The sequence below is a fragment of the Staurois parvus genome, unplaced genomic scaffold (assembly GCF_062004578.1).
Source record: "Staurois parvus isolate SC_StPar_1 unplaced genomic scaffold, SC_StPar_1.0 ptg001302l, whole genome shotgun sequence".
Classification (NCBI taxonomy): domain Eukaryota; kingdom Metazoa; phylum Chordata; class Amphibia; order Anura; family Ranidae; genus Staurois; species Staurois parvus.
In genome coordinates, this window is record NW_028319098.1 from 10,149,239 (window position 1) to 10,163,177 (window position 13,939).

Below are 13,939 nucleotides of genomic sequence, written 5' to 3' on the forward strand. Positions count from 1 at the left end.
GTAAAGAGCATTCTTCCCACTGATCATCGCATTAATGTATCTTGAGTTTTAGATAAAGTCATTTTAGCATGGGTTCCCTGCGGCTGAAAAGTTGTTTCAAGGGTTCCTCTGTGATCAAAAGGTTGAGAAGGCTTGTCTAACCTACACACATGCAAATTACAGATTTAGGTTGGCAATACACGGGGATCTGAGGGTTCAGGCTTGAGCAGTCTGATGTTTGTAGGCAGTTTAAGGAGCACTGGGTTATCTGTTTAACCCGCAGAGATAAAGTAAAGAGGGCCATACCTCTGTGAGATGGGACCTTAAAGTGGAGTTCCATCTGAAAATAAAATAAAAGTCAACAGCTAAAAAAACATTAGCTGCTGACTCTTAAAATACAGACCATGGCTGGTTTCACCGGCCATCTTCTCTCCCTGGCGCCGGCATCTTTAGTGTAGGCACACGGCTGTGACAACTTGCGGCTTCACAGCCGGGTGCCCACTGCGCGAGAAGTGCTGCGCTTTGTGAATGGCCCCGTAATCTTCTGGGACCTGTCGTGTCCCAGAAGACTACGGGGAGGGAGGGGGGAGGATAAATTCCGTTTCTGATCGCCTAGGTGATCGCAGCGGAAGTGGATACAGTGTCGGGTACCCCCTCCCCCATGCTTCCCAAAGGTGCCAATCCTTAATGAGGAGCAGGGACAAGGACTTAAAGCGGAACTTCCCCTTTTGGGTGGAGCTCCGCTTTAAAGTAAAACAATTTGTGCCCCCTGTCTTATAATTTCTATTGGTGGTACAGAATATGAAATACCTTTTTATAGTGATCATATAGAAGTTCCCAAATCATACTTTATTTTACCCACATGTTCTTGCCATATGCTGTTGCTATCTTCATAAATCACTATGTAGCCAGACATGTTTTGGTCCAATAGCAGTCTCATGATATGGCAAACAATAGTTAGTCTTGATTGTGCCATATTAGATCATGCAGGTTTTTGATCTGTGAAAATGTCTTTTAAATTATCTACTTGCTTGTTTTAACCTTTCTGTAATTACTTTCCTGTAATTTATACAAGTTAATTCATGTGTCACTAAGCCTGTAGAGGATTCTTCAATCTAAAAAGGCAGGCAGGATAATGTTTTATTTATATTTCCTAATAGGTCAAAATTGGAGAACAAACTGCCACTGGAGCTGGACCCAATAAGAAGACAGCAAAACGAAATGCTGCAGAAGCCATGCTGTTGCAGCTTGGCTATAAAGCTTCAACCCCTGTTGCAGAGAGCAGTGCAAAGGTAATAAATACTATCAATGAAAATTGTAGTATATATAAAGGTAAGACGTTATATTAGAGTAGATCTAAATATATATAAAGATAAAGCTTGTATGAAAGTAAATCTAAGCATATAAAAGTAATAAACAGCTGCTGTTCCGCACTACATAGCAATGGTAGAAAAGTGTTTCTATTTCACTGCCTTTTATCTAATTCTGGTTTGATATTTTGCCTAATTTTCACTTACTGCTTTAGTGCACATTTTACATAATTTATAAAGTGGCTGTTCATGTTGGTTAATGTAGTTGGAAGAGCGCTGCCTATATCTGTCTCTGTCCTATGTGTGGACATCTTATAGGTGCCCAAACTCATACCTGTAACAGTGTTCCCCTATTACATAGTACTGTTAGTGTCTCCCCAATATTAGCCACAGAAGGGGAATACTGGATATTATAATATCCTTGCACTCAATTATGTATGTTCTTTGTGAAACAAATTGTGCCTATGCCATCACCCCTAATCCCCTCCCAATCTACCAATACATTAATCCATTAAAGCGCTGTACAAGGAAATTTCAACAACGCCGTACCTGTGCAAGAAGATCGGACATACTCCAGATTTTTTTTGCTTCCAACACCAGTGATCTTCCCTCCTGGTGCCAAGGAATCTTCCACTGTCCACACCACAACCGACATTTCCAGGAATTGTGTTCTCCTTGATCCTCAGCAGATCTTGCTGGTTACTCTTACTGACCATGTTACTACTATATCCTGTAATTGGTGGAGGTCAGACAAAGGAACCAGTGAGAGCTGCCAGAATCATGGGGAATGACACGGCCAGAAGTGATGGGTTCTGTGTGTACTTCAGCTAAAGATTTTTTGGCATCAGAAAGGAATTCAGTAGCGTGGGCAGCAGGGTATGTCCTGGCTTATTTTAATATGGCACAGAAAATTTTATGCATAATGACAGGGTCACCTTAATAGAAGACAAACTTATCAATGGATTGACTTGGGTACAATCAGCCTGCTCATACAATGATCAAATCTCGGACGGTTCCTGCTGAACTGGCCGAATTTCAATCCATATGCAGTGCCTTGAAAAAGTATTCATACCCCTTGAAATTTTCCACATTTTGTCATGTTACAACCAAAAATGTAAATGTATTTTATTGGGATTTTATGTAATAGACCAACACAAAGTGGTACATAATTGAACAGAAGTGGAAGGAAAATGATAAATGGTTTTCAATATCTGAAGAGTGTTGTATGCATTTCTATTCAGCCCCCCTGAGTAAATACTTTGTGGGGCTACCTTTCACTGCAATTACAGCTGAAAGTCTTTTTGGGGATGTGTCTACCAGCTTTGCACATCTAGAGAGTGCCATTTTTGCACTTTCTTGTTTGCAAAATAGCTCAATCTCTGTCAGATTGGATGGAGAGCTTCTGTGAACTGCAATTTTCAAGCCTTGCCACAGATTCTCAATTGGATTTAGGTCTGGACTTTGACTGGGCCATTCTAACATATGAATATGCTTTGATCAAAACCATTCCATTGTAGCTCTGGCTGTATGTTCGGGGTCGTTGTCCTGCTGGAAGGTGAATCTACGCCCCAGTTTCAAGTCTTTTGCAGATTCTGGATTTCTTCTAAGATTACACTGTATTTGGCTCCATCCATCAACTCTGACCAGCTTCCCTGTCCCTACTGAAGAAAAGCATTCCCACAACATGATGCTGCCACTACCATGTTTCACGGTGGGGATGGTGTGTTCAGGGTGATGTGCAGTGTTAGTTTTCCACCACACATAGATTTTTGCTTTTAGACCAAAAAGTTAAATTTTGGTCTCATCTGACTAGAGCACCTTCTTCCACGTTTGCTGTGTCCCCCACATGGATTCTCGCAAACTGCAAATCTGACTTCTTATGGCTTTCTTTCAACAATGGCTTTCTTCTTGCCACTCTTCCAATAAAGGCCAGATTTGTGGAGTGCATGACTAATGGTTGTCCTATGGACAGATTCTCGCACCTGAGCTGTGGATTTCTGTAGCTCCTCCATAGTTACCAGAGTGCTGCTTCTCTGATTAATGCTTTCCTTGCCCAACCTGTCAGATTAGGTGGATGGCCATGTCTAGGTAGGTTTGCAGTTTTATCATACTCTTTCCATTTTTGGATGATGTATTGAACAGTGCTCCATTACATGTTCAAAGCTTGGGATATTTATTTTATAACCTAACCCTGCTTTAAACTTCTTCACAACTTTATCCCTGACCTGTGTTTTCTTTGGCCTTCATGATGCTGTTTGTTCACTAATGCTCTCTAACAAACCTCTGAGGGCTTCACAGAACAGCTGTATTTATACTGAGATTAATTTACACACAGGTGGACTCTATTTACTACTTAGGTGACTTCTGAAGGCAATTGGTTCCACTAGATTTTAGTTAGGGGGATCAGAGTAAATACAAATGCACGCCACACTTTTCAGATATTTATTTGTAAAACATTTTGAAAATCATTTATCAAGTGTGCCACTTTGTGTTAGTCTATCACATAAAATCCCAATAAAATATATTTACATTTTTGGCTCTAACATGAAAATCCGTTTTTGGTTTGACAATGACAAAAATGTGGAAAATTTCAAGGGGTATGAATACTTTTTCAAGGCACTGTATGGCCAGCTTTAATCCTTTAAGACAGTGTTCAAATCTAGTAAAACTGATGAGATGATATCTGCCTGTACAGACAGGGTTATTTAAGTCACATATAGCCTCTCAGTTACATCATAACAAAAACGAAGTAGAATTTTTACTTGCTGGAAGTTCTGGAAAGAACATCTAAAATTTTAGGTAGGTTTTATCCCAGTTTGGTTACAAAAGCGGAAATACCCTTTAAATATTACCCCACCAGGCATCATGGGGAAATTAGAAACCAAAGCTCTGCTCCTGTACAAAGATAGCTGCCTCCATACATAGAAGATTCAGAACAATGTCAGTAGTGGGGAGAATATCACCTGAAGGGAGCCTACAGTTGATATTGATGACAAGTCTTTTTCCCTCTGCTTGCCTATTTTGGGCATAGCTTCCACAGCTTAGGCCCTTTTTAAAGGTTTATTTTAAGAATTAGGGCACCTGTACCTTCAGTGCTTTGAATCTCTGGCCCAGCATAAGCATGTAGCTAGTGAAATCTGAGTCAGAACTACTCATCTGTATACTGGTTTTGGGTCAGTGACTCAAAGTGTTTAAACTAGAGGGTTATGGTAACACAGCAACTGGCATTTTAAGGTGATCAACCATGGACAAAGAGGAGCACTGCCAACAGAAACCAATGGGGTCTGGGTTGATTTTGCCAGATCATTTATTTTTTGTTTATATTGTAACTATTCTTTCGGAGCACTTTTATTCCTTTTTATTAATGTGCGTTTTGTTAGCATGTTGCTCCCCTACAGATTAATAGCGTGATGTGTCTTTTTTTTTTTTTTTTTTTTGTCTTTGCAGCAAGGAGAAGTTCAAGGCTGGACTGATGGAGGTTCTGGGGCATCTGACCAAACAAGCAGTAAGTATTTTCCTGCACACTGTTGAAAGGGATTGTGTACAAGCTGATTTCCGGTAATATAGTTAATTATGGTGAAAATGAATCTGTATAGTGCAATTTAAAGTACAGATGTACCTTAAAGTGTCACTACACCCAGGACCCTGTATTATTATAGACAGAACCTTGAGGGACCCCTACAGAAAGAGGGAGTGAAGAGGCGGAGGAAGCATTATAGGTAACGCTGAAGGAGCGCTGTGATAGGTAGGAGGAGAACCAGGAGAGAGCAGAGTCTCTGAGGCCAAGAGAGTTGAGTTTTTTGAGGAGGAGGGGATGGTCAACCGTATCAAAAGCCACAGACAGGTCAAGTAGTAAGAGTATGGAGTAGTGGCCATTGGTTTTAGCAGTTAGTAGATCATTAGTGAGTCTTAGTAGGGCAGTTTCAGTGGAGTGTAATGAGAGAAAGCCAGACTGTAAAGGGTCAAGAAGGTTGTTGTCGGTGAGGTGGGAGCTCAGGCGAATGTAGACTAAGCGTTCTAGGAGTTTAGAGGTAAATGGCAGCAGGGAGATGGGTCTTAGGTTGTTCAGGTTGGTGGGGTCCAGGGAGGGCTTTTTATGTATGGGAGTGATGTGCGCATGCTTTAGAGGGGAGGGGAAGGCACCAGTAGAGAGGGAAAGATTGAAGATCCTCTCTGATGCCCGCCTCACCACCTGCCCCCTCGACCCTATCCCCTCACAACTCCTACGACCTCCCTCCCCCTCCATCCTACGCTCCCTCACCCACATCTTTAATCTCTCCTTATCCTCCGGCACTTTCCCCTCCCCTCTGAAACATGCACACATCACCCCCATACTTAAAAAGCCCTCCCTGGACCCCAATGACCCGAACAACCTCAGACCCATCTCCCTGCTCCCATTTACATCTAAACTCCTCGAGCGCCTAGTCTACACCCACCTAAGCTCTTACCTCAACGACAACAACCTCCTCGATCCCTTACAGTCTGGCTTCCATCCCCTACACTCCACCGAAACTGCCTTACTCAAACTTTCCAACGACCTGCTAACCGCCAAAGCTAATGGCCACTATTCAGTGCTCCTACTCCTTGACCTCTCTGCGGCTTTCAACACAGTCGACCACCCCCTCCTTCTCAAAAAACTACACTCCCTCGGCCTCAGAGATTCTGCTCTCTCCTGGCTCTCATTCCACCTGTCACAACGCTCTTTCAGCGTTCCCTATAATGCTACCACCTCCCCCTCACTCCCCCTCTCTGTTGGGGTCCCTCAAGGCTCTGTCCTTGGGCCCCTTCTCTTCTCCATCTACACCTCCTCCCTTGGCCAACTCATACACTCTCACTGCTTCAACTACCACCTCAAATCTATCTCTCAACCCCCCACCTCACCCCCTCGGTCTCTGCCCGAATCACACACCTACTGAACGACATATCAGACTGGATGTCGCTCCACTTCCTTAAACTGAACCTCTCCAAAACCGAGTTTCTTGTCTTCCCCCCAGCCCGGACACCACCCCCCATTGACTTCTCCGTCACATCCAACAACGCCACCATCAAACCCGCCCCGCAGGCCAGAGTACTTGGTGTCATTCTGGACTCCAACCTATCCTTCCAGCCCCAAGTCCAATCTTTAACAAACTCGTGCAGACTCCACCTCCGCAACATCGCCAAAATCCGCACGTTCCTAACCCCAGAAACCACTAAACAGCTCAGCCACTCCCTCATCACATCACGACTCGACTACTGCAACTCCCTCCTCACTGGCCTGCCTCGCCGCTGGCTATCCCCGCTTCAGTCGATCCTGAATAAGGCAGCCAGACTCATTCACCTTTCCAACCGCTCCATCTCCGCCACCCCCCTCTGCCAATCCGGGGATACCCAGTGGCGAGGCAGGCCAGTAAGAAGGGAGTTACAGTAATCGAGTCGTGATATGATGAGGGAGTGGATGAGCTGTTTAGTGGTTTCTGGGGTTAGGAACGTGCGTATTTTGGCAATGTTGTGGAGGTGGAGTCTGCACGAGCTTCTTAAAGATTAGACTTGGGGCTGGAAGGATAGGTTGGAGTCCAGAATGACACCAAGTACTCTGGCCTGTGGGGCGGGTTTGATGGTGGCATTGTTGGACATGATGGAGAAGTCAATGGGGGGTGGTGTGCGGGCTGGGGGGAAGACTGTCGCTCAGTAGGTGTGTGATTCGGGCAGAGACTGAGTGGGTGAGGTGGGGGGTTGAGAGATAGATAAAACCACATTTCCCCATTTGTAGCAATACCATCAACATCATGCCAGATTTAACCACGCCCACAAAATTATGTCCTCCTTTTTAAACTCTGTCTGAAATAATCAGTCACAGACATTTTGAATATTAGGCAGACTTTCAAGGTATTAAGACAAAATAGCCCGGACACCATGCATAGGGAAATGATGCAGAATGGTGAATTGTTGGGAGTGGCCAAATTGTGGTAACAGTGAGAGCGGCTACTCTGCTGTGCTGCTAGCTGATTGCTGATATTTGTGGAGATCACTGCAGGTTATGGGAGATCAGAAACACTGTTAACTATAGTAGAGTCTGCTCTGAGAGTTGTGTAATGTTAACTTTGTGTGCAACACATGCATGCACCAGGTATTGGCACCATTTTTGCTTCCCAAAGACAAAACACACAGATGTGCAGCAGCATTGTTATGTAAATGTAGACCAGGGCCAGTCAAAAGAGCCACATCCAGAGCAGTCCATTCAGCAGGTGAGTTTCTGTTGTAGTGGGATTTAGGGGTTGATTTACTGAAACTAGAGCGTGCAAAATTTGATGGAGCTCTGCATGGTAACCAATCCGATTCCCAGTCTTATTGTCAAAACCTAATTGAACAAGCTGAAGTATGGTGGTGATTGGCTACCGTGCTTAGCTGTACCAAATTCTGCACTCCAGTTTTATTAAATCAACCCCGTAGTCTAACAACTTCTGGTCCCCTCAACTCACACCACTGTGCTTGACCCCATCTTCATCCTATCTGCTCCTGTCACCCCTCCTGTATGCCTCCACTTAACTCACTATCACTGTATGATTGCTACTGCTCCCCCTTTCTTATTTGGCCTATTCATTGAATGAGTAAACTTTTGCTAGTTTTATATTAAATAAATGTTAAGTAATGTGTGATGACATTTTCTGCTATGGTCTCTCAAAGAGGTGATCTTCAACTATCTTTCTCCCTCTTTGTTCTGATGTCATTTTCTGGTATAAATTCTGATGCATTTACATCTTGAGTATGTAGTTCAGATTTGGCCACTACTCCTCGGGAAGGATGTCCTTAAAATAGAGAGAGTTCAGAGAAGGGCAGCAAAACTAATAAGGAGGGGCAACACAAATTTAAATAGTTTTTCCTGGAGTAGAGTTGCTTAAAGCTGAACTATTATCACCTTGGCTCCAGCAATGTGACATCCTGGAGCTCCCTGCCAGCAGCGGACATCTTTGAGAGGCTGGCTTCAGGGTATTGAGCACTGTCCGCTTCCATTGGCCAGGCTGATATGACATAACTCCTGCGCATGTGCAGGAGTATATTTGGCTTCGGCAATCTTTACAGTGAGCTGCGCGTGCACAGCTCACTGTACAGGGGCAGACAGGCTAGGTAAGTTTAATGCAGAAGAGACCAAGCATGTCTCTTCTGCATTAAAAATCCTACTTGTTCACCCATATTTATTACTTACAATAAAGTTCCAATTTAGGAAGGGTGTGGGGTAATTAGCTCAGTGGTAAAAGCATTTTTAGTGAGTTCATGCCATTCCGAACTGTAGTTTTTAGGGCTTGCTGGCCCAATTTTGTTAAACAAAATTGAAGTTCAACAGAAACAGTCACCCACACAAGGGATTTTCGCCATCAAAAACAGGTATATGATATATATTTAAAAAAAAAGAGGTAAATTATCCTGAACAACCTGGATCTCATCAGCAGTACTGCTGCTTATTAGGCCCCAAGCCTCGCCTTTGGCTTCTGGTCCCTCACACCATCCTGAACAGTCCCATTTTGTTTATTCAGCTTTCCCAGCACTCTTGGCTGTCTCGGCCTTTCCAGTTGCAGCACCAAGCTGACATGTTGATAGGGGATCTCTTGACACTGGGCTCTCTCACTCCTATGAGATCTCCAGATTCCCTCTGTCCCCCTGTACTTGCCAAGTTGTCGCAGCTCTCTCAGTCCTCCATGCTCACCTAGCTGTCTCAACTTCCTCGGCCCTTTGGACATGGCATTTTGCTGAGCTCTGAGCTGTTGTCAACTCCTTCATTATGAAAGATGTGTGCACCTGCACTGACAGCCTGCTGCCTGCAAGACCTGGACACTGGGCTCTGAGACTTCTTCCCACCCAAAACTCGTAGAATTCTCCTAACTCCGAAACCCAATTCAGGAATACCAAAACCTGGAGATAGCTGTGAAAACAGTTTTCCCTACTCACACATTCTGCATTTGTGTGAACCCTGTGTCATTTTTATTTCCATTTTAAAACAATATATAGGGATGGGAATGTGAAAAAACATGTACATATGTATGCATGCAAAGGTTGAACCGAATGGGCCTGTGTCTTTATTCAACCCTACCAACAATGTAACTACAGTATGTTTTACATGGAATTGTACAAGCAATACGCAACAGCTAAGATGTTATTGCAGGGATGCAAAGATTAAAATTTACCTGCCTATATGAAAACTACATGGAAAAAGCAGTTGTGATAGCTCTTCATTTAAGCTCCCTGTTACATAAAGCTATAGATATAAACTGATGGTTTAATTCCCCACCCCCATTGTGGAGTTTTACCTTTTAGAGGTCTTCTGACCTTGAAATTTTCATGCACTCTATTGCATAGGTGTCCTTATGAAAGGTTACTCTTTATGCATAGTATTATGGAAAGAACATGTAATGAGTCCTTGCTTCAGATCAGACATCAACCATGTATCTAGTATAAATAGTTTAAACTGTACCCAGATGTATACAGATTTACAACACTGATTTCATAGCTTTTCAATGACACAGTTATTTTTGCATTGTACATAGCCAGCTTCTGTTTTTGGACTTTGAAAACTGGTTTATACATTATGGGGTTTTAGAATAATTAAACCCCATTCACACAGGCATAATACAATATGCCCATTCACACTTTATGATTCTGCCAGGAGCTGGCAGAAAAGTCCAGCTTAATGAATGCTCGATCTGGTGTGTATCTACACATGTTCATGTGGCGTATGTACGTAATTTCAGTCTGTTGGCTAGAACATGAATTTGTTGAATTAAGTTGAAATTATGCATGTTATGCAGCGCTTATGTGTTTGTATGTGCATACATTATGCTAGTATGCTTCTCACTGAATGTGGGTTTGGGACATTTTTTTTTTTATGCCCTGTAATGCTGCTCTAAAATGCGAATATAACCGTCACAATTTGCATAGACACATTGGGAAATATTGAACTGTGTTTAGAGGCACTAAAGAAAATTTGTTTCTGCCTTACAGTAATTCTTCCTTTTAAAGAAATAAGCTGTCCTTGCAGTATTTGGTGATTGGTTTGAGGATTTTAAAACCCAATGATTATCTTCAAGACCTGCTTATCTATGCACAGCCTACAGTGTGGCTCCATCAACGCTGATTCTTTTTGTGTTTCACAGAGAACCGAGGCTTTCAGCAAGAACTTGGTTGTAATTGCAGCCCCTTATGAAACACTAATTATTTGTTAGGAAAATCGTGAAATGTTGCTAATCTTCCTATCTACCTACTGTTGGTCAAAAGAACAAAACTAATTAAAGGTTAAAATAAATAGTGTCTAAAGCCCTGTAAACATTATATGAATATCAGAAGAATAATCGTCAATTTTTTTTTTGTTGTTTTGTTTTTTTCTTTTTGCATGCTAGTCTCATATCAAAAATGAAGAGGTTACTGCAGTTACAAAAATTCTCGTACAACAAAATACAACTTCGGAAGTGATGTACTGTATTGTAATGTATTCTTTCGTTTCTGAGCATGCGTGGTCTTGGTCTTCTGATTTTTTTCGGAAGACTGCTGTACTGATTAAACTAAAATCGTTCATTCTGGTATCATACAAGAAACATTTTCGCGTTTGTCCCTTCGGATATTGTCATGTGAACTGTTGCGATCGGCTCTTGAGAGCTGTGTACAAATGGGCAGATTATCGGAGAGTCGACCTGAAAGCGGTATTTTTCATCCAATTTTCTCATTGTGTGTATGGGCCTTAAAGCCAGCCAAAGGTGGTTCAGATCTCAGCAGCCCAGCAGGGACCAGCTGAGGTTCAAACCTTGTATGGGCAGACTGAACGTGATTGATCGATCAACTTGGGTACAACTAACCTGTTGGCTTTTACATGCGATTATTGCTAGTGGCTATTATAGGTGCTAGCAGCAACCAATGTGTTTTCCCGGCAGGAATGGGCCTCTCTGCCAAGAGAACACAGTGGCCTTCAGGAGGGATTCCCCCATCACCACTGACTGTTGATGGGGTAATCAAGCGATTTTCTTTCCTGCAAAGAAAACTGCTCCATGTATGGCCTCTGTAACTGTAGCAGAAATAGAAACAAACTGTTATAGCACAGGGCCCTTTTATTTGCTTGTAATCTGACTGGCAAAGGGTAATTTCTGTTGCTATAATGATATTAGAGGTATTACACTTGAGATGTCCAACATGTAAAGATCCTGCCCCATTCAAACAAAATTGCATATATGGTGGAATCTCCCACCGCCAGCTATTGTATTCTAACAGCCAGCACCTGTGTCTGTCAGAATACCTGAACAATGATTTATCTGATTGACTGCGTTCAATGTCTGGCCAGCTTTTTTCCTCCTGGCTTCTTCGATTTTTCAGTTGCAGTTTGTTGGGTGCTTTCAGCCCACATTCAAACTTAAGTGTAGCGTACATAAGCAACTTTGAAGGCTTTTTGTATGTTTTTGCGTGTGAAGTTAAGCAAGGGATAGATCCCATGAAGCCACACATCTATGCATACCCGCTGGTATTGGAATGGGTGGCAGTCTCAGCCTGTGCTCCCGCCAGGCCATGCCTATTATGCCCCTCAGAGCTTAATTATGGGTATGGAGACTCCCTGCAGAAGTGGCCAATCAGTTAGAAATAAATGTCAGGTGTGCATGGGGCTGGCCACAGGAATCCATGTGTGTGAAAAACCACACACGGATCACAAAAAACTGATAGCCAGTTCCCTGAAAAAAAAAACTCAAACTATAGCAAAAGATGAAAAAATTATGCAAATATGCATAAATATTCCTATAAAAGAAAAAAATATATTGTAATCTTTATTAAAAACAAAGTGAAAGAATCGACACCATTTATAAATGAATGAAAAGGAATCACCAACGAACCACTCTATACCTACATATTATAATAGTAATATAGAAGGTCAGTGTTAAATGAATGGGAGAACTCAATGGATGTGTTCTGATAACAGAACTTTGGGTAGTCGGTCTTGGAACAGGGATAGGTAGTTAAAAAGCATGGGATTTATGTCTAGTACACACGATTCGAAAAAAAATAATGCGTTCGCAGTGAAATTTTGATAATCTGTTTCTACACAGCTTTTGAGAGCCGATCACAACAGTTAATGCAATATTATCCCAGGGAACAAGCACAAACGGTTTTCTCATAAGATAACAGAATGAATGATTTTCATTTAATCAGTATAGTATTCCTCTGGAAAAAATCAAACGACCAAGACCGCTCAGGATCGGAAATATGACAATAACCCGGAAGGAGAAATGGCAACTAAAACAATCATAGTTTACAATGAAAATGCTGCTAAATACGAAAAAAAATATTGTTTTTCAGATAGAAATATGTATAATAGCAATAATATAGTGATAATCTTATTGCTACAATTTGCTGATCGTCTGCAGAGGGGTCACACGTACATGACATCACTTCCAACTACACGCTGTTGTTTTGCTATGCGCACAGAAAGTTAAAAAAAAAAATCATTTGTCCAATTTTTTTTTTTTTTATCGTGTGCACTAGGCCTTAGGTTCTTTAGTGATTTGGAACTTCGAGTTGCTAATTACTCAAGTGTGAATGGGGACTAATGTCTAGCCACAGGTTTTGGCCAAAGAACCCAACATTGGTTAAGCCAGAAGTTACATCAGGAAATTTGGGCTTTGCACTATTGGAAAAGTATTTGCTCCAGATGAATGAATTAATTTGGCTATTCTTGTAATAGCACACTGACAACAGCAGAGAATGTTTGTGTCAGAATAAAGGGGACTAAGGTGTGCTGTTTACTTGTGTAATGGGATTAAATGGCCAACACTTTGGCACAATGCTTTAATCACAGTTTTGCATAACACTTATGTGAAAGTGCTGCTGTCAGCAACATTTTATCTACATTCTTGATGACAAATGTTGTCCATGAATGTGTATTTAGTGTATTTTGTGAGCACATATTTTAAAGTATTGCAGGAAAGTTAGAAATAACTCATAAATAATGGGATTTTATAGGTGCCAACTAAACAGAACATGTAGTAAATGCTTTATTTCATTATGTATTAAAAACATTGTAAAAATAAACGATTTTTAGGGCACATTCGGTAGATGCTTGTAACAAATCCCTTGTACATACTGTAGATCTGTGACATAGCCTATACCAGGGGTCCCCAAACTTTTTAAACAGGGGGCCAGTTCACTGTCCCTCAGACCGTTGGAGGGCCGGACTATAGTTTAAAAAAAGAAAAACTATGAACAAATGCGGACATAGTACAGGAGATGACCAGAGACTGCGGACACAGTACAGGGGATGACCAGAGACTGCGGACACAGTACAGGGGATGACCAGAGACTGCGGACACAGTACAGGAGATGACCAGAGACTGCGGACATAGTACAGGGGATGACCAGAGACTGCGGACATAGTACAGGAGATGACCAGAGACTGCTGACATAGTACAGGAGATGACCAAGAGACTGCGGACACAGTACAGGAGATGACCAGAGACTGCGGACACAGTACAGGAGATGACCAGAGACTGCGGACACAGTACAGGAGATGACTAGAGACTGCGGACACAGTACAGGAGATGACCAGAGACTGCGGACACAGTACAGGAGATGACCAGAGACTGTGGACACAGTACAGGAGATGACCAGAGACTGCGGACACAGTACAGGAGATGACCAGAGAC

At 42.3% G+C, this 13,939-nt stretch overlaps 1 protein-coding gene across 7 annotated transcripts in view; it reads left to right on the forward strand.

Moving 5' to 3' along the window:
- The window catches only part of STAU2 (staufen double-stranded RNA binding protein 2), a 353,166-nt gene that overhangs the window by 208,851 nt on the left and 130,376 nt on the right, over positions 1 to 13,939 (forward strand). For all 7 annotated transcript variants that reach the window (XM_089661030.1, XM_089661034.1, XM_089661035.1 and 4 more), the window contains 2 exons: positions 1,140 to 1,271; positions 4,737 to 4,794. In XM_089661030.1, the coding sequence (XP_089517156.1) occupies positions 1,140 to 1,271; positions 4,737 to 4,794 (190 nt within the window). The remainder of the gene's footprint in view (positions 1 to 1,139; positions 1,272 to 4,736; positions 4,795 to 13,939) is intronic.